The 21,301-nt window shown below is 37.3% G+C and overlaps 1 protein-coding gene across 4 annotated transcripts; it reads right to left on the bottom strand.

Annotated features, from left to right (window-relative positions):
* Window positions 1-809: 809 nt before the first annotated feature.
* On the bottom strand, window positions 810-18,555 carry LOC117596367 (uncharacterized). 4 transcript variants are annotated; one of them, XM_053230921.1, is made up of 15 exons: window positions 13,790-15,396; window positions 13,083-13,146; window positions 9,198-9,303; window positions 5,822-8,375; window positions 5,591-5,652; window positions 5,335-5,489; window positions 4,199-5,246; window positions 4,040-4,153; window positions 2,952-3,186; window positions 2,637-2,698; window positions 2,394-2,548; window positions 2,084-2,304; window positions 1,686-1,747; window positions 1,432-1,583; window positions 810-1,288 (listed from the first exon to the last, which is right to left on the bottom strand). In XM_053230921.1, the coding sequence occupies exons 1-15, from the start codon at window positions 13,904-13,906 to the stop codon at window positions 1,197-1,199; spliced, it is 5,199 nt and encodes a 1,732-aa protein (XP_053086896.1). In that variant the 5' UTR covers window positions 13,907-15,396; the 3' UTR covers window positions 810-1,196. The 4 variants fall into 4 exon arrangements, with proteins under 4 accessions (XP_053086896.1, XP_053086897.1, XP_053086895.1 ...); XM_053230922.1 differs by lacking the exon at window positions 13,790-15,396 and adding an exon at window positions 17,369-17,408 and having other exon boundaries at window positions 4,040-5,246; window positions 13,083-13,148; XM_053230920.1 differs by having other exon boundaries at window positions 4,040-5,246.
* Between the last annotated feature and the right edge of the window lie 2,746 nt (window positions 18,556-21,301).

Below are 21,301 nucleotides of genomic sequence, written 5' to 3'. Positions count from 1 at the left end.
GGGATATAAACCTATTCTTAAAGCTTTGGATGTTCCCAGGAGCACAGTGGGCTTCATCTTTGTGAAATAAAAGAAGTATGGAACCACCATGACTCTTCCTAGCGCTGACTGTCCTTCCAAACTCAGTAACATGGCTAGAAGAGGCTTGGACAAGGAGGTGACCAAGAACCCAGTGGCCACTCTGATTCAACTAAAGAAGTCCTCAGCAGAGATGGGAGAAATTGCTTGAAAAACATCCATCTTAGAAATACTCCAGCAATCAGATCTTTATGGTAGACTGGCTAGACAGAAGCCACTCCTAAGTAAAAGGCATATGGCAGGCACTTTAAAAGGACTATGAGAGCATGACCATCAAACTCATATATGGCTGTGGGGATTTGTGTCCATTCAGCCACAAGAGCATTAGTGAGGTCAGGCACAGATGTTGGGCAAGGAGGCTTGGGGTGCAGTCGGTGTTCAGTGTTCAGTGGGGTTGAGGTCAAGGCTCTGTGCAGGCTACTCAAGTTCTTCTACTCCAACCTTGGCAAACCATGTCTTCATACAGCTCGCTTTGTGCTTTGAGTCCGTTCGTTCCAGTGAAGGGAAATCTTAATTCTACAGCAGGGGTGTCCAAGGGGTGGGTGCAGGTTTTCATTCCAACCAAACAGAAGCCACACCTAATGGTCTATTAAAAGCTAAGATAAACTGCTAAGATAAATTTTTGACAGTTTTGTCAAAAATCACACCTGGGTGTGATGGACATGTGTCCACATACATTTGGCCAAATAGTATATCATTATATTATTAAATTATATGCATAAAGTAGAAAATAAATTGTGCAAAGCTTTATTTCAAACAATGTTTATAATAATTGTACACTGATATAAAGAACTTATATGTAGGTTTGCATATACAAGCAAGTCTTTAGAAATTATACTCTATAGAACAACATTAATTTATACTATGAACTACACAATGGTTTAAAAAAGATTTCAATGGATTTAAATATAAGTCGAACAAAATCCTTGTAGGACTGTTAGAATGTGTTAGAAATTTTCAGGCAAATCAGAACCCTCATTAAGTCTCCAGTTTCAACAATTTAAGATATTAGAATTTCTTATGTAAAGATATCTTTGTTTATAAGAATGAAACATTTTCCCCATATTCCCTTTAACTTAGGAATTATGATTCTGTATGTTTTCTGATCAGGTCTAGAGCTAGAAGTGCAATGCCACTGAAAGCAGAAGTGATAGAAGAGACATCCATATCACGGAAAGTGAGCTGGCAATCACTGGTGGCATGGAATTCCCTGCAAAATATAAACATGTACATAAAATTAAATGCATACAAATATATATTTTAATTCTTAATTCATATTTACAATGATTTTGGATCATTTCTAACTGATAAGCACTAAGTAACGCAGTAAAGTCTCTGCAAATGTATACTGACCAAGAGTCTGGGTGACGTTGATGGAGTTTGGATCAACAGTAAAGTTCAAGTTTTGAAGTCCAGTGAGAAGAGTGTTTTTCACTTGGGCCGCAGTAACATTTGGGCCATTAGGACTGAAAAATAGGTTGCTTTCTGTCACAATAGAGCCACTCCTGAAAGGACACAAATGTAGAAATTCAGGTTAAAATTCAATCATGAATCAACAAAGAAATAAACAAAAAAATAAATATTCGGAGCCATGTCTTCCTTCTTACCAGAATTTTATAATTTTCATGATGATGAAGTTTTTAAAGGCTTTCTTGTACAATGGTTCAACCTAAAAGAAATTAGAAATGAATCAGGTGAGTATCAACAGCAGTGTCACACACTGATAAACTTGTCTGTATCATTTAGCACTAGATGGTTAAACGCAACAAATAACTCACATGTCAAGGCTTACAAATGTTTAAATTCATATATAATTGTGCCCCATGGCAAGTGAACTGAATCGGATTTAACAATATTGATATAACTTACTGAAAAATCAGACAAGAGTGCACAAATGAGACATGTTCTGTACATATTACTTCAGAAAGGCAATTAAGAGTTCTTTAGGTTGTCTTGTATTACAATAGAATTTCTCAAGCATGGTAGCATTATCAATAAAAAATACCTGAGTACGGATAATTGAAGCTTTTGCTGCAAACTGTGTAGAGCTGGTATTGGCCAGTGCTGCATCAAAGGTTTCACTGATTCTAAAGACCAAGTTGAAAATTGATACTGCAATTTCAGGCGTTGAAGGAGTGGTTGTAGTTGTGCTCGTGGTTGTAGTTGTGCTCGTGGTTGTATTTGTGCTCGTGGATGAAGTTGCATTTGGTGAAGAGGAGTTTGTCTCTGTTGATTGAGAGGTTAAACTGGAATTAGAGTATCTACATGTGCCACTCAGTTATTAAAATGCAATATCCTTTAAAGTGTATACTGACCAGGAACCCGGGTGACATTTATAGAATTTGTAATAATGTTCAAGCTTGAGTTGGCGGTAGTCGCATTAACAAGGGCATCTTTTACTGTGGAGTCAGTTGGGATGGTGCCATTGGCACTAAATTCAAGGCTGGAATTTGTCACAATCGAACCATTCCTAAAAACCAACCATAGTTAAAAACAGTTACAATTATTCAGAGCAGTTAAATAATTATTCAGAGCAGTGTTTTCATGTTATTTCTCACCTGAAACTATGAATTATCATCTGGAGGAAGTTTTTGAACATTTGTCTGTAAATTGATTCAAGCTGAAAAAAATAATTTATTAATCAATTAATTTGTTCATAAACACTGATCTCAAATGCATTGGTTATTTCATGCATTGGCTAGACTCATAAATGTTCAGATTCATATATAATTGTGCCACATGGTGTGCCAGCTGTAATTAACTTCACAGTATTCATCAGAAATGTCCAGATCATATACTGTTCTTACAGAAAGCCACATAGAGAAAAGTTAAGAGTAAATTGTAACTGGCAGCATTATCAATAAAAAAAATACCTGAGTACGGATACTTGTAGCTTTTGCTGCAAACTGTGTAGAGCTGGTATTGGCCAGTGCTGCATCAAAGGTTTCATTGATGCTAAAGACCAAGTTGAATACTGCAGCTACTGCAGGACTGTTTGTAGTTGTGTTTGTTGAAGTAGTGTTTGCTGAAGTCGTGTTTGTTGAAGTCGTGTTTGTTGAAGAAGTGTTTGTTGAAGACGTGTTTGTTGAAGAGGTGTTTGTTGAAGAGGTGTTTGTAGCTGTGCTTGAGTTTGAAGTCGTGTTTGTTGAAGAGGTGTTTGTAGCTGTGCTTGAGTTTGAAGTCGTGTTTGTTGACGACGTGTTTGTTGAAGAGGTGTTTGTTACTATTAATTGAGAGGTTAAATAAGGAATTAAAATATTTACATGTACAAAGTGTTATTAAAATGCAATATCCTTAAAAGTGTATACTGACCGGGAGCCTGGGTGACATTTATAGAAGTTGTATTAATGTTCAAGCTTGAGTTGGCGGTAGTCGCATTAACAAGGGTTTCTTTTACTGTGGAGTCAGTTGGGATGGTGCCATTGGCACTAAATTCAAGGCTGGAATTTGTCACAATCGAACCACTCCTAAAACACAACCATAGTTAAAAACAGTTTGAAATTCTGAATCATTAAAAGTAAAGATAAACAATTATTCAGAGTAATGTCTTTATATATTATTTCTCACCTGAAACCATAAATTATCATCCGAAGGAAGTTTTTGAACATTTGTCTGTAAATTGGTTCAAGCTGAAAAAAATAATTTGGTCATATACACTGGTTCAAATGCATTGGCGATTTGGTTGCTCACTTTTAGGCTTTGGTCTAGTTAAAGTTAATAAGTAAGTTATACTTACTCATGAGAAAGAGTCGATGATTAAAATGGATTATAAATGGAAGTAATATCAATTAAACTCACCTGATTTCGAATACTTGTAGCTTTTGCTGTAAACTGTGGAGAGCTGGTATTGGCCAGTTCTGGAGTAAAGGTTTCGCTGATGCTGAAGACCAAGGTGAATGCTGCAGCTACTACAGGAGGGGTTGTAGGTGTGCTCGAGTTTGAAGTTGTGTTTGTTGATGAGGTGTTTGTTGAAGAGGTGTTTGTAGCTGTGCTCGAGTTTGAAGTTGTGTTTGTTGACGAGGTGTTTGTGCTCGAGTTTGAAGTCGTGTTTGTTGAAGAGGTGTTTGTTGAAGAGGTGTTTGTAGCTGTGCTCGAGTTTGAAGTCGTGTTTGTTGAAGAGGTGTTTGTTGAAGAGGTGTTTGTAGCTGTGCTCGAGTTTGAAGTCGTGTTTGTTGAAGAGGTGTTTGTAGCTGTGCTCGAGTTTGAAGTCGTGTTTGTTGAAGAGGTGTTTGTGCTCGAGTTTGAAGTTGTGTTTGTTGAAGACGTGTTTGTTGAAGACGTGTTAGTAGGTGTGGTCGAGTTTGAAGTTGTGTTTGTTGAAGTTGTGTTTGTTGAAGTTGTGTTTGTTGAAGTTGTGTTTGTTGAAGAGGTGTTTGTAGCTGTGCTCGAGTTTGAAGTTGTGTTTGTTGAAGTTGTGTTTGTTGAAGTTGTGTTTGTTGAAGTCGTGTTTGTTGAAGAGGTGTTTGTTGAAGTTGTGTTTGTTGAAGTCGTGTTTGTTGAAGACGTGTTTGTTGAAGAGGTGTTAGTAGGTGTGGTCGAGTTTGAAGTTGTGTTTGTTGACGAGGTGTTTGTTGAAGAGGTGTTTGTAGCTGTGCTCGAGTTTGAAGTTGTGTTTGTTGAAGTTGTGTTTGTTGAAGTTGTGTTTGTTGAAGACGTGTTTGTTGAAGAGGTGTTTGTTGAAGTTGTGTTTGTTGAAGTCGTGTTTGTTGAAGACGTGTTTGTTGAAGAGGTGTTAGTAGGTGTGGTCGAGTTTGAAGTTGTGTTTGTTGACGAGGTGTTTGTTGAAGAGGTGTTTGTAGCTGTGCTCGAGTTTGAAGTCGTGTTTGTTGAAGAGGTGTTTGTTGAAGACGTGTTTGTAGCTGTGCTCGAGTTTGAAGTCGTGTTTGTTGACGAGGTGTTTGAAGTCGTGTTTGTTGAAGTTGTGTTTGTTGAAGAGGTGTTTGTTGAAGAGGTGTTTGTAGCTGTGCTCGAGTTTGAAGTTGTGTTTGTTGACGAGGTGTTTGAAGTCGTGTTTGTTGAAGTTGTGTTGGTTGAAGACGTGTTTGTTGAAGAGGTGTTTGTAGCTGTGCTCGAGTTTGAAGTCGTGTTTGTTGAAGAGGTGTTTGTAGCTGTGCTCGAGTTTGAAGTCGTGTTTGTTGAAGACGTGTTTGTTGAAGTCGTGTTTGTTACTATTAATTGAGAGGTTAAATATGAATTAAAATAATTACATGTACAAAATATTATTAAAATGCAATATCCTTTAAAGTGTATACTGACCAGGAGCCTGGGTGACATTTACAGAATTTGGAATAACGTTCAAGCTTGAGTTGGTGGTAGTCACATTAACAAAGGTTTCTTTTACTGTGGAGTCAGTTGGGATGGTGCCATTGGCACTAAATTCAAGGCTGGAATTTGTCACAATCGAACCATTCCTAAAAACACAACCATAGTTAAAAACAGTTTGAAATTCTGAATCATTAAAAGTAAAGATAAACAATTATTCAGAGTAATGTCTTTATATATTATTTCTCACCTGAAACCATGAATTATCATCCGAAGGAAGTTTTTGAACATTTGTCTGTAAATTGGTTCAAGCTGAAAAATATAATTTGGTCATATACACTGGTTCAAATGCATTGGCGATTTGTTTGCTCACTTTTAGGCTTTGGTCTAGTTAAAGTTAATGAGTAAGTTATACTTACTCATGAGAAAGAGTCGATGATTAAAATGGATTATAAATGGAAGTAATATCAATTAAACTCACCTGATTTCGAATACTTGTAGCTTTTTCTGTAAACTGTGTAGAGCTGGTATTGGCCAGTTCTGGAGTAAAGATTTCGTTGAGGCTAAAGACCAAGGTGAATGCTGCAGCTACTACAGGAGGGGTTGTAGGTGTGCTCGAGGTTGAAGTCGTGTTTGTTGAAGAGGTGTTTGTTGAAGTCGTGTTTGTTGAAGTCGTGTTTGTTGGAGACGTGTTTGTTGAAGAGGTGTTAGTAGGTGTGCTCGAGTTTGAAGTTGTGTTTGTTGACGAGGTGTTTGTGCTCGAGTTTGAAGTTGTGTTTGTTGAAGACGTGTTTGTTGAAGAGGTGTTAGTAGGTGTGCTCGAGTTTGAAGTCGTGTTTGTTGAAGTCGTGTTTGTTGAAGTCGTGTTTGTTGAAGAGGTGTTAGTAGGTGTGGTCGAGTTTGAAGTTGTGTTTGTTGAAGAGGTGTTTGTTGAAGACGTGTTTGTTGAAGAGGTGTTAGTAGGTGTGGTCGAGTTTGAAGTTGTGTTTGTTGAAGAGGTGTTTGTTGAAGACGTGTTTGTTGAAGAGGTGTTAGTAGGTGTGGTCGAGTTTGAAGTTGTGTTTGTTGAAGTCGTGTTTGTTGAAGTCGTGTTTGTTGAAGAGGTGTTAGTAGGTGTGGTCGAGTTTGAAGTTGTGTTTGTTGAAGAGGTGTTTGTTGAAGAGGTGTTTGTTGAAGACGTGTTTGTTGAAGAGGTGTTAGTAGGTGTGGTCGAGTTTGAAGTTGTGTTTGTTGAAGTCGTGTTTGTTGAAGACGTGTTTGTTGAAGAGGTGTTAGTAGGTGTGGTCGAGTTTGAAGTTGTGTTTGTTGAAGTCGTGTTTGTTGAAGACGTGTTTGTTGAAGACGTGTTAGTAGGTGTGGTCGAGTTTGAAGTCGTGTTTGTTGACGAGGTGTTTGTGCTCGAGTTTGAAGTCGTGTTTGTTGAAGAGGTGTTTGTTGAAGAGGTGTTAGTAGGTGTGCTCGAGTTTGAAGTCGTGTTTGTTGACGAGGTGTTTGTGCTCGAGTTTGAAGTCGTGTTTGTTGAAGTCGTGTTTGTTGAAGTCGTGTTTGTTGAAGTCGTGTTTGTTGAAGTCGTGTTTGTTGAAGAGGTGTTAGTAGGTGTGGTCGAGTTTGAAGTCGTGTTTGTTGATGAGGTGTTTGTGCTCGAGTTTGAAGTCGTGTTTGTTGACGAGGTGTTTGTGCTCGAGTTTGAAGTCGTGTTTGTTGAAGACGTGTTTGTTGAAGAGGTGTTAGTAGGTGTGGTCGAGTTTGAAGTCGTGTTTGTTGACGAGGTGTTTGTGCTCGAGTTTGAAGTCGTGTTTGTTGAAGACGTGTTTGTTGAAGAGGTGTTTGTAGGTGTGCTCGAGTTTGAAGTCGTGTTTGTTGATGAGGTGTTTGTGCTCGAGTTTGAAGTCGTGTTTGTTGAAGACGTGTTTGTTGAAGAGGTGTTAGTAGGTGTGGTCGAGTTTGAAGTTGTGTTTGTTGATGAGGTGTTTGTGCTCGAGTTTGAAGTCGTGTTTGTTGACGAGGTGTTTGTGCTCGAGTTTGAAGTCGTGTTTGTTGAAGACGTGTTTGTTGAAGAGGTGTTAGTAGGTGTGGTCGAGTTTGAAGTCGTGTTTGTTGACGAGGTGTTTGTGCTCGAGTTTGAAGTCGTGTTTGTTGAAGACGTGTTTGTTGAAGATGTGTTTGTTGAAGACGAGTTTGTTGAAGATGTGTTTGTTGAAGACGTGTTAGTAGGTGTGGTCGAGTTTGAAGTCGTGTTTGTTGAAGAGGTGTTTGTGCTTGAGTTTGAAGTTGTGTTTGTTGAAGACGTGTTTGTGCTTGAGTTTGAAGTTGTGTTTGTTGACGAGGTGTTTGTTGAAGACGTGTTAGTAGGTGTGCTCGAGTTTGAAGTTGTGTTTGTTGACGAGGTGTTTGTTGAAGACGTGTTAGTAGGTGTGCTCGAGTTTGAAGTTGTGTTTGTTGACGAGGTGTTTGAAGTCGTGTTTGAAGTCGTGTTTGTTGAAGACGTGTTTGTTGAAGAGGTGTTAGTAGGTGTGGTCGAGTCTGAAGTTGTGTTTGTTGAAGTCGTGTTTGTTGAAGAGGTGTTTGTTGAAGAGGTGTTAGTAGGTGTGCTCGAGTTTGAAGAGGTGTTTGTTGAAGAGGTGTTTGTTGAAGTCGTGTTTGTTGAAGTCGTGTTTGTTGAAGAAGTGTTAGTAGGTGTGCTCGAGTTTGAAGTTGTGTTTGTTGAAGACGTGTTTGTTGAAGACGTGTTTGTTGAAGAGGTGTTAGTAGGTGTGCTCGAGTTTGAAGAGGTGTTTGTTGAAGAGGTGTTTGTTGAAGAAGTGTTAGTAGGTGTGGTCGAGTCTGAAGTTGTGTTTGTTGAAGACGTGTTTGTTGAAGAGGTGTTAGTAGGTGTGCTCGAGTTTGAAGTTGTGTTTGTTGACGAGGAGTTTGTGCTTGAGTTTGAAGTTGTGTTTGTTGAAGTTGTGTTTGTTGAAGTCGTGTTTGTTGAAGTTGTGTTTGTTGAAGACGTGTTTGTTGAAGAGGTGTTTGTTGAAGAGGTGTTTGTTGAAGAGGTGTTTGTTGAAGAAGTGTTAGTAGGTGTGGTCGAGTCTGAAGTTGTGTTTGTTGACGAGGTGTTTGTGCTTGAGTTTGAAGTCGTGTTTGTTGAAGTCGTGTTTGTTGAAGTCGTGTTTGTTGAAGAGGTGTTAGTAGGTGTGCTCGAGTTTGAAGTTGTGTTTGTTGAAGAGGTGTTTGTGCTCGAGTTTGAAGTTGTGTTTGTTGACGAGGTGTTTGTGCTCGAGTTTGAAGTTGTGTTTGTTGAAGACGTGTTTGTTGAAGAGGTGTTTGTTGAAGAGGTGTTAGTAGGTGTGGTCGAGTCTGAAGTTGTGTTCGTTGAAGAGGTGTTTGTAGCTGTGCTTGAGTTTGAAGAGGTGTTTGTGCTCGAGTTTGAAGTTGTGTTTGTTGACGAGGTGTTTGTGCTTGAGTTTGAAGTTGTATTTGTTGAAGTCGTGTTTGTTGAAGTCGTGTTTGTTGAAGAGGTGTTAGTAGGTGTGGTCGAGTCTGAAGTTGTGTTTGTTGAAGTCGTGTTTGTTGAAGACGTGTTTGTTGAAGAGGTGTTAGTAGGTGTGCTCGAGTTTGAAGTTGTGTTTGTTGAAGAGGTGTTTGTGCTCGAGTTTGAAGTTGTGTTTGTTGACGAGGTGTTTGTGCTCGAGTTTGAAGTCGTGTTTGTTGAAGTCGTGTTTGTTGAAGAGGTGTTAGTAGGTGTGGTCGAGTCTGAAGTTGTGTTTGTTGAAGACGTGTTTGTTGAAGAGGTGTTAGTAGGTGTGCTCGAGTTTGAAGTCGTGTTTGTTGAAGAGGTGTTTGTGCTTGAGTTTGAAGTCGTGTTTGTTGACGAGGTGTTTGTAGCTGTGCTCGAGTTTGAAGTCGTGTTTGTTGAAGTCGTGTTTGTTGAAGTTGAATTGCCTGCGGTCTGATCACCTGAACTGCTTTGGGCACTTGCAGCTGCCAGACAGAAAAGATAAACTTTGATTGGCAAAATATATTATTTCAGATTATTTAGATAAAAAATTGTATATAAAAACATATAAAAATATACATAATATATCATTTTTTCAAACTGAGAGAGTTACAAGGATATAACCAAAAGCATGCTGTGGAAAATATGCATTATACAAATGTGCATGCATTCACCATGGGAAACAGAAAATGTTTAGCATATTTGGGCCAATAAAGAGGTTGACTGAGACTGCTACTGCTGCAAGTAATACTTTCTCTAGGATGACTCCAAAGACCTATCCTATATTTCTATTTCTGACACGAATAAGCAGAAGTGTGCCAAAACAGACGTGATTACAGGTGGAATCCCTATCACCAAACTATTTTAGAACCAAAACCAAAAACCAAATCAAAAATAATAAACATTTGAAAGGCTACAAGCCAGGGCCCACTGATGAGGTGATGGGTACTTGCAGAACAAGCTCTTTTACAGGGACAAAAAAAGTTGAAATCTCCTGGTTTTAAATACCCAAGATATAATGGACAATAGGAATGTTAATACTGAATAATGGACAATAGGAAAGTCTAAAATCACAAATAGAATCTGGTTGATGCTGAAGCATTGTGCTTCACAGATCTCAGAGGAATCAAATATGCAGTAAATGAGCTGCTCACTCGCATATTAAGAGATGCATAGGTCAGCTCCCAAAAAGTATGAACCTGAATATGGTCAGAGTACAATTAGGCTTTTTTTTTCCAACATATCACATACAAGAAGAATTGCTTTTAACCATTAGAACCTTACCCTGGTGCATTTTTTCACATATATCAAAAAGTGGTTATTTCAGTGGAGATATCATTTTAGAAATAGCAACAGTAGATCCTCTGTGCCATAGGAGCATATGAACTTGGATGATCGAACAATCTACTATGTACAATCTATAATTTAAAAGAATACATGATTAATCTAATAAAGAAATATTTTAATTGATATTGTATTCCCGTGGCTTCCTGCTAATTGCCAAAGTTCATTGTCAGCAACCAATTCATGATTTTTTTTAAAGCATCATGAATTTATTATGAGTTGAAATTGGAAGGTGATATTAAGAATTATTTAGTTGCCCTCATCTGCTAGGTGTTGTATTGCACTCTCAGCAACAGAAGAATATCTGTTTTATCTAAGATTGTCGTCTTTAGCGCTACGAGTGTCTCATCTGCAGGGTGAGGAACTGAAGTTTTGTTTGTACACTATATAAAGCTGGCAGAGGTGGGCATTATAATCTAACTGCATTTTGAGTGAAATTGCAAATATGCTAGAAATAAATAAGAATATTTCGAATTATATTATAAATAAGGATTTCCTCTTTTTTGTCTATACATTCATTCAGACACTCACAAAACACGGAAATGAGATCTAGATCACAGCTTTCAAAAAACTTTATTTCTCTCTCCCTTTTCTCTCTAAAAAACTGTCAACTTTATTGAGCTTGTTTTGAACTCTATGCTAAACATTTATGTCTTTTCAAAACTGAATTTGTCAAAAAAAAAAAAAAAAAGGTTCCTGAACTATGACACTGAAAAGACTGAGCCACAGATTGCTTTTATTGGGTTCTAAGGATTGAACAAAGGGATATTCCTGGGTAATGTGTCATCAACTCTTTTCTGTTTGACCAACTTGAACATTCCCTGAGCAGAGATAGTCATATTCTTTTCATTGTTTGGAAACAGAAAAACCATCTCAATTAATGACTTAAAACTAGTTTCAACCCAATACATCTGCCATAATGGTATTCAGTGTCAAGTATTAAAGTGTCCAGTCAAATAAAAAGACCGATTAAAGCTCAAGATGATCTTATAACGTATATTACACGTATATGTTAGAACCCAACAGACTAATAAAACACAAAGCAATAAAACAGTGATGAAACTCAGTGAAAGATGCTATTACAAAGGATTATCATGAGAGACTGTCAGACAAATTTCAAACATTCTTTCCCTCAGGTGCCATCATACACTCACACACACTGTCATACTCTCTCATGATTCATTGCTTGGGTTCATCTTGCCACTGCTTGGCATCCCATATGACTCTGAAGATTCAGGGAGGGCCCCAAGGAAGGAGCCATTCAAACTAGAAGCCAGTCAAAAACTGAATATCAAACTCTCTCTCACGCACATTCAAAGTATCTCTCATGCAGAATTTCAAATTTCCCCCTCACGCACCATCATATTCTCACACGCTAATCACTTACACGTACTATCAAACTCCCTTACACACACTGTTAAAACTTCTTTCATACACACACTCACACGCAGTCACACAGATTATGACCATCTGTTTCTGAATTCCACATTCAAAGTACAACATTTCTTTGATTCACAGAAACTAAATCAAGCTGGGAAGAAAATTAAGAAAGCTTCTCACCTTATAGTATACTATATGACCAAAAGTATGTGGACACCTGACCATCACACCCATATGTGGGCCTTTCCCAAACTGTTGTCAAAAAATTGAAAGCACACAATGGGCTGATTGTACAAAACCCTTAACCATATTGTGTACTGCGGTTCCTGCTTTTCCAGTTCATTCACTGAACTTATAATTGTATTTTCAGTCTGCAAGAGCTCCTAAAGAGGAATATCAATGCCAGTAACTGGGTAAGTAAAAATACTTGCAAAGAAAGGCTTCAGTCTGTGTGTTTAATCATAAATTAAACTAATTAAAAGAAACAGACACAAGCTAATGTTAGTCCACACACTTGACTGCAAAGTGGCTTGTGCTGTTGCTATCAAGGTGTTTTCCATTGAAAGGTTACCGCTCATAATATTAGTTTCTAGACACGTACGTTAAATAATTATGTGCCATTTTCTTTGCCAATTTATCATGTCAGTCTGTCTTTTTTTATGTTTGCCATGTTATCAGCATGTAAATGTATAATTAGTAATAATATAGTAATGTAAAGTAAAAGTAAGTTTAGTATTATAATAATAATAATAATAATAATAATAATAATAATAATAATCAGTACAATGTTTCTTGCTTCATATTTATTATTATCCTGTGCCTTTCTCTCCCACACACTGGATGTTTGAATTCTGTAACTATTTCATTAATAGAGCAATGACACTTTTTTCTGGTACTCTCCAACCCCACTGGTTTTGGTTCAACTAGTTGAACTAAGAGGTCAACTGGAACTAAAAGTCCCAAAACCAGTTCCTGCATGACAATGCCCCTGTGCTCCCTGAAGACGTGGCGTGTGAAGGTTGGACTGGAAGAACTCGAGTGTCCTGTATAGAGCCCTGACCTCAACCCCACTGAACACCTTTGGGATGAACTGGAACTGGAGCCTGCTCACCCAACATCAGCGCCTGACCTCTTGTAGCTAAAGCTCTTGTAGCTGAATGAACACAAATTTCCACAAGCACGCTCCAAAATCTAGTGGAAAGCTTCCCAGAAGAGTGGAGCTTATTACAACAGCAAAGGGGGAATGAATCTGGAATGGGACGTTCAACAAGCACAAAGAGGTGCACAAACGTTTGGTCATATAGTGTATATATGGAAACAGAATAATAGCACACAGTCTCAGCAGATATATCCAGTTAGGCAGAGACCTCTCTTTAAAGTAATTCAGACATAGTCTTGCTAAATAAAGCAGCTTCTCGAGAGAGAAGAAAGCAGATGTATTAACTGAGTGAGTTATATTTGAGCAGGACAATGTAAGTGACTACAGAACCTGAGAGGGAATTCAGACTCTTAGGAAAAAATAGGAAAAGAGAACACTTACCAGGCAGACACAAAATACACAAAATAGCCAGTATAACCCTCCAGTCCATTGTGCTGATTATAACCTAAAATTAAAAACAGGTTTATACAAATTTTATTTTAAAAAAATACTGTATATGTGTATATATATATATATATATATATATATATATATATATATATATATATATATATATATATATGTATGTATGTGTGTATATATATATATATATATATATATATATATATATATATATATATATATATATAATGTATTATAAAATAGTACAGTTAAGCAAGTAGACAAATCTTCTAGAAAAGTGTTTCATCAGTGGTGCAAGCAAAAATGTCAACTAACAGTTTAGGCAATACCCATGCCTAAGATTAAAGAAACTAATAATTATTTTGAATATATATACAGATTTTTTTTTTTTTTTTTGCATAATTTATTAAATGTATTTATATTTAATTATATAATTATAATTATATATAATTATTATTATTTAAATTATAATGGTATAATTAAAACAATTATATAATTAATTATTTATATACTTTGTATATTTAAAACAATTTTATTTGATATAAAAAGATTCCATAATGTACACAGCATGTGAATATAATATTTTTAAGCATAATACTTCAGTGAACGTTACATCATAATATTTAAATTTTCTATAAGAGACTGATACATAATGTGACTAGGTGGAAAATAAAGTAAGGACTCACCTTGTGTCCACAGATAGCAGATGTGAATGTTCTCAGTCCAGTGGCAGTGTCGAAGTGTAAAATACAGAGCAGGTAATTGGGATATTTAACCAGAGGATGTAACAATGCATGTAACATACTTATGCCAAACCCATGATGTGAAAAGGGCCTGGGAGCCAATCACAGCTTGGCTGCTGCTAATTTACCCTGACAACTTGAAAAACAACATTACTAACAAACGGCATTTCCTGCTTTTCGGTTTATTATATAGACAGGATACGGAAAATGTGAAAATAAAATGAAGAAATAGTAAATAATATAAAGTTAATCTTCTCAGAGGATCTTCTGTTCTGTTGTTCACACTGTATGCTGATACCCCACCCTAGTGTCACCATTCTCTAAACAAAGTAAAAAAAAAAGCAAGCCTCAAAGTAAATAAAGAACAAGATGACGTATGTTGTTAGTATATGAAAATAGATCAATCTGCTAACTTTTATTTGGGTCAGAAGAAAAAATGAAACACATTGTGACATGAGGCTTTCAAATAAATCAGATTTTAAAAAGAATTCACTCACAAATTACACTCTAGTTAGTTATATAAGTGTTTGCTATCTATTAAAGCTGTTGAAGTGACCTGAAATGCAGTATGATGTTTAGCTAGTAAATCTAAGCCTCTCACTTAATTTGAATTAGATATGAAAAAGAACTTGGTAAACTTTTCCTTATAGTGACATTAAGGACACTCTGGAGATCCTGAGTCTAGAAATTGTTCAAGAAGACCATGGCAAAGAGAGACACAGTGCTTGTCTATCAACACATGCAGTACAACTCTATATTTAGACACACAACGTCCCTCAATCTGTGGAAAGGTGGCATGAACAAGCAACATATGACAAGCAGATGAGGGACCTTGGCATGCTTGTATGAAGAAGTTTTCATGGTATTTGCTGAGATACCAGCAGAAACATGTAAAAAGCAAGATGCCTGCTCAAAGGCTGTATAAGCCACAGGTGATACCACATTCCTACACTGCTTCAAGAATGGCAAACTCAGATACACTGAAGCCCGTTATCAGTAATGAATGTCACTGAGTTATCTAACCTGCTGAACATCGAGTTGAGGAACAAGTTTACCTGTCACAAAATAACTGAAACTGTGAATGTGAAAAGGACAATTCACTGTGTTGGAGGGACACGGTGGTTTAGTGGTTAGTACATTTGCCTTGCTTTTTCGGGGATTGGGGGTTCGATTCTTGCCTCTGCCCTCTGTGTGCAGAGTTTGCATGTTCTCTCCATGCTTTGGGTTTTTTTTTCCTCAAGTATTCGTTTCCTCCCCCAATCCAAAGACGTGTGGTATGATTAACTGCCATCTCTAAATTGTCCGTAGTGTGTGAATGGGTACGTGGCAGCCGGGTCATGGTTAAGCATCAGCTGTGGACGGAGAGGAGGAAGGTCGAACTAGCAGGTAACAGGTGATGACTCTCATCTGTGTCATAACCTGACACATAGCCTGTGACTCCCATAACCTGTGAGAAAGAAAGAGACAGAATGCAAGGCTGCTTGGCAAGATCTTGATAGACAACCATGCACACACACACACTCACGCACACACACACGTGCGCCAAGAAGCGTGACCTCAAACCTGACGGAGCGACTTGCCTCAACTCCATCCACAGCTGATGCTTGACCACGCCTGCGCTGCCACAGCTTGGTGTTGAACTTGTTTTTGTTGAAGTTACATTCACTGCAGTCTGATTACTTGAAGTATATTCTGAGGCACGTGCGGCTGTCAGAAAAAAATTAATTTGATTGTAAATACACAGCAAACATTCTGAGCAACCACTCAATGGTGTTGACTGTGAAAGCTGGCTGCAACATGAGACCTCTCCAGAATGTTTTCCTGAAGCTAACAGAGTTACGTTACAAGGTGATAATCAAATAAAATTAGATGTGCATGCAGTGGAAAATGCTGTGCATTCTCGATGGCAAACAGAAAATGTTTAAAATAACAGTGCCATTAAAGAATGAGAATACTACGGCTCCCTACATTTCTGACATGAATGAGCAGAAGCATGCCAAAGCAGGTGTGATTACTAGTGAATTAAGAATAAGGATAAACAGAATAAAAGATGCCGTCACAAAGGATTGAAGATTAATATCTAATCTGCATAGAAAAACAAAATAAAAATAATTAGTAGTCTTACTATTCCAGATCCAAAATACTACTTCAAGGAAACAACATTAAGAAGCTGGGCATAAAATTAAGACAGATTTTCAGCATACATGGAATCTACTATTCAAATTTAAATTGCCAAGCAATAACAGTAACTAATAAAAATTTGTTTTTGACTAAAATACCATTCAATGACAGCAGATATACCTAGCTGGACAAAGATGGGCTACCACAGGGCTTCCCAAACTTTTTGGGCAAATGGCCCCAAATGGACATTAAGAATTTTCTGCAGTCCCAAGCCTTGACCACTCTTGAACATTTTATCATGTGTCAGTAACATACGTATTGATGTAAGTGTCACTTACGCAACTAAAACTCTAATATGTTGTAAGTAAAATACACTTACGTACATTTTAAATTATATATCAAGATAGCTAAATATACTGCAATACCGGAATTGCATACTTAAGTATGTACCTTTATAAAATACATACTAAAGTGTGCAATTTATGGCACTGTCTAACTAGTTTGTTATAAATTGTCAAGCTCAATCATCTACAATACTATTTAATACTATACGATACTATTTAATGTTAACTAGTAATTGGCAAAATTTTTGTTGTAAGAAAAAGTAGTAAAGGATTCTTCCTACATCAGTGTTTGTCAGCTCTGCATTCCACAAAGATCCATTCTCCAGCATATTTACAACAAACCTTGGTTCACGCTGATTTAAGGAACTTGTGCTCTACCGGGGAAGAGGCTCACAGGAGCCATGACATCCCTCACCTGGACAGACTCACACTTGAATGAATGCCTGCACTTCAGCTCTGCTTTTAATAACATCATCTGATTCCTCTATACCTAGACAAACTGAGGAGGCTCAGTGTTAATTATTTGTGTAAATTGATATATTTAAAACAATTGTATTTGATATTGTAAAAGTATTGCACTGTATACAATGAATATAATATTACATCTTGAATCAACTCATTCATTAATTCAACTTCAGTAACTGCTTTTTCTCAGTCAGGGTTGCGGTGGATCCTGAGTTTGTCCCAGCAACACTGGGCCTAAGGCAGGAAAATTCACCCCTAATGGTATGCCAGTTCATCACAGGGCACCGTGCACGCACTCGGGCAGTTTACTGTAGCCAGTCCACTTACCTGCATGTTTTGGGAGATGGGAGGAAACCAGAGAAACCAATGCAAACATGAGGAGAACATGCAAAACTCAACACTAACAGTAACTCGAGTTTTAATTCAACATGGGACCCTGTGGGGTGGCGACGCTACTCACTGCACCACCATGCCATTCTTCAGAGAAGCTAAGATAAACTGTACATAAGAGATTGATACACTTTTATATAATCTAGATTAGGTTATTCTACATAATGTGACTAGACAGAGAATAATGTCATTAAAACTCACCTGTGTCCACAGGTAGCAGATGTGGAGTGTTCCCCGCCTAGCGGCTGTGTCACAGTGTAAAATATACAGCAGGTAAATGGTTTTTATGAAATTTAAACAAATGAATTGTATTGAAGCAAATCATTTAATTACACATATAATTCTGTGAAATGCATGACTTGGAAAGAGCCTGTGATCCAGTTGGAGCTTGGTATGGGTTATTTACCCTGAAAACACAAGAATTTCATTTCAAACAAATTTTGTTTACTGACTTTTGAGAAAATGCTGGTAAATTTTGTTCATCTCGGAAGATCTTCTGCTGTGTTGTTCACACTGTACACTGATGCCCCACCCTAGTGTCACCTTTCTCTAAGCAACACAACAAACAAGCCTGAAAGAGAAAATTAAGCTGATGAAAAGTGTGTTTGGTAGCATATAGAAATACACTAATGTTCAAAACTTTATTTGGGCCAAGGGAAAATAGACAAATAATGTTAATGATTGTGAATGAATGTTTAAAACTCAACTATACCAAAGCATGAAATGATACTATTCAGGTTTCTCTTAATGAATAGGTGTCATTGAAGTAACTAAACCACAAAGGAATCCTTTTTGCATTATCTCTTTACTCAACATTACAAATGTAAGATTCACAATTAAAGAAAGTAACATGAAGCTTTTGAAAGCTTTTTCAAAAAAATGAAAGCTATAATAAAAATAGAAATTTATTTCCACTCAAAAATGACCCTCTAGTCGTATAAGAATTTGCAGTTAAAGCTATTGAGGTGACCTGAAATGCAGGTAAGTATGATGTTTAGCTAGTAAAAATCCAAGCATCTCACTTCATTTGAACTGGATGCAAATAAAATTGAAAAGATCAATTTGGGTTCAGCAAAACTGGGTAAACTTATAATAATAATAATAATAATAATAATAATAATAATAATAATAATAAATTTTTCACTACTTTTCACAAGAAGATATCCAAATCCAAGAGAGTTGAATTTCTCCATACTAAAACTCATGTGTCTCCACCAGAACAGTCATTAGAAAGGAATGAGTCTCGAGTGAGTTTCCTAAAATATAAACCTGCAAAACTGCGCTACCTCCCTGCTTCATTTCTGATCTGCCTATTTCTCTAAGGCAGGATTACTGGTTGTAATTTTATAAATTGTCTTTTATTTATCTTAAGTGCCATATGATTCATTCATATAAACAACCTCATTCATAAGCCTGTGAAAATATACTTCTGCTTATAAACAACAAGCTCATATTCTAGTAAGACATTAGAGCAATGTGTAAGGTTTATATATTTCTCCGTAAATGTGTCCATAAATGTATTTCTCAGATATTATGTCTCTTTATTTCCAGTTATTTGGGTACAGTGGTTAAAATGCTGTTCTGAACATCAAAACATTTTATGCATGTTATTTTTTTATTTTCAACAAAACATATCAGAAGGGATTTTACACATTTAGTAAAATTAGGTCTTTGTAGAAACCAAACATTTCTCACTATCACAAATCTTGCTTATTAATCTGAAAGTCATTCACTTTATTCCATTTAAAAAAATATCATAGAAATATGGTTTGAAAGCTGTTAAACTCAATCCCCAATTCCACCAGGTTTCAATATTACAAATTGGAAAATGAATTGAAAAAAGTAGAATTTCAGATTGCATAGAACCTGCCTCCATAATTACCACAGACCCTAAAACTTTATTAAGAACTTTAATGGGACATGGTTGCAAAGTCGCAGCACTTTGCTTTCTCTTATAATTATTAAGAACAGGGTATTTTTGAGCTTGTCGCAAAGAGATAAGAAAGTGCAGCTGTGACAATACGATTATATGTCCTTAACTTTACGGTACACTGGCCGTCACACCTTTTTTCTGTCTGAACAAGAATGTGGGTTGACACTTTAAAAGAGACATTATCAAAGTGCTTGGGTAAATTAAACACTGCCAAACCTGTCTGGACACTCACGTACAGACGCATATGTTAACACACCCATGTTCCCGGCTTTTATGTTTCTTTCGAAACTTGTAAGTTCGCATTGCTGAAAACATGTAAAATGATTGGTCTGGCTGTTTAGCATGCGCTGTCTGCATGGTAAGTGAGTGGTAGCTGCAGGAGCAGCAGTCATCACGCACTTTTCTCAAGTTTAATTGTCATGTGCATGATGAGTTCTTAAACATTTATCCACAATTAAATTTATGTGCTACAGTTGCACACTCCTACAAGGCATGGTGCAAAATTTATAAATAAACTCTGCTACAAAAAAACTGTAAATACTGTACACAGACAAAAGACAGTGCAAAATTATAAATGTTCTCTAACCTAGTGAAATAATAATAAACTGTAAACATTGTAAACATTGTATGCAGTCAAAAAAAGTGACACAGTGGGGTTATGTTATGGATATGATATAACTGATATAATTATAAGATAATTGATATAATAAAATGTAGTATAGTATTGGAGAGAAGTGGCATGGAGCCCTTGTCTGGTATCTGGTGGTGAAGATATGCTGGAGTGATGGAAGCTCAGTACTGGTGATTGTGGAAGCTGTTTAACTGCCTTTTTTAGAAGCCTGAGGTCTTGCACATTCAGTTTGTCAAACCACGTCGTTATGCATCCTGTCAGTACACTTTCCATCGTGCAGCAATAAGAATCGACCAGCGTGGTGGTGGTCATTCCAAAGTCTTTGAGTCTCCACAGAAAGTACAAATGTTGTTGTGGTTTTTTTGATGATACTGCTGATGTTTAAGGGCCAGGAAAGTGAGACTGAGAGCTGCACACCCAGGAATATGAAGCTGTTTTCCACTGATGGAGATAGGAGAGTAAGTGCATCTGTTTCTACTGAAGTCCACAATGAGGTCTTTGGTCTTGGCGACATTCAGGGTAAGGTTGGTGTTTATGCACCATACAAACAGATTGCTTATCTTTGTCCTGTACATGGTCTCATTGTTATTGTGTATGAATCCAATCACTGTGGCATCATCTGTGAATTTTATGATTTGTTTGCTGATGTATTTGTCCACACAATTGTGGGTAAACAGGCTGTATAACTGAGGCCAAAGGCAGCATCCCTTTGGAGTTCCCATCCTCAGAGTCAGTGTGGATGGAGTTTCCATCCTCAGAGTCAGTGTGGATGATTGTTTGTTGCCAGTCCTCACTGTCTGTGGCGTGTTGGTGGAAAAAAGTCCGGTACTCAGTTGCAGATGGATTTGCACAGTCCTAAACTATTCAGCTTCCTGGCCAGTTTAGAGGGCACAGCTGTGTTGAAGGCTGAGCTATAGTCATTGCATAACATCCTGACATAGGTGTTGTTCTTTTCCAGATGAGTCAGTGTAATGTGAAGAGCAATGGAGATGGCATCATCTGTAACAGTTCTGTGGTGGCAGGAGTATTACTATTTATGAAGTACATAACCAGTTTTTCCAGGCACTTCATCACAACAAATATCGGTGCAATGAAATAATCATTGCTGTAATTGATTTATTTGGTATTGGGAAAATGATTGTTTTCTTTAGGCACACTGGAGCAGTACAAATTATTAGTGAAAAGTTGAATATGTGTACAAAGACCTGGGTCAGCTGAGGCTCACAGGATTTGAGGACACCAGGTGAAATTCTATCCAGGCCAATGCTTTATGTGCATATACTTGTTTGAATAATTTGCACACATCAGCATTGGTGGGCTGGAATGCTATGCCCTCACTGATGCGCTTCACTGCGTTAGCCTGGTTTGTTTCCTCATATGAAGCATAGATGTTACTGATATTGATTTCATCAGAGACAAAGGCTGGAGCATCAAGAAGAGAAGAAGGACAAGATTTATAGTCTGTGATTGCTTGCAGTCCTCGCCACATGCATCGATGATCAGTGCCACTGTAGTTAACTGGTAATTTGTTGCTGTATTGTCTTTTGGCAGACTTAATGGACTTTTGTAAA

This window comes from Pangasianodon hypophthalmus, chromosome 28, assembly GCF_027358585.1.
Source record: "Pangasianodon hypophthalmus isolate fPanHyp1 chromosome 28, fPanHyp1.pri, whole genome shotgun sequence".
Lineage (NCBI taxonomy): Eukaryota > Metazoa > Chordata > Actinopteri > Siluriformes > Pangasiidae > Pangasianodon > Pangasianodon hypophthalmus.
This window is presented reverse-complemented; position numbering and strand designations above follow the sequence as displayed.

Coding starts and splice junctions, on each gene's coding strand:
- LOC117596367 (XM_053230920.1), bottom strand. CDS start 13,906: ATGTTACATGCATTGTTACATCCTCTGGTTAAATATCCCAATTACCTG. Junction 13,147..13,789: donor CTGCTATCTGTGGACACAAG/GTGAGTCCTTAC, acceptor TTTTAATTTTAG/GTTATAATCAGCACAATGGA. Junction 1,584..1,685: donor ATGAAAATTATAAAATTCTG/GTAAGAAGGAAG, acceptor GTGTCCTTTCAG/GAGTGGCTCTATTGTGACAG.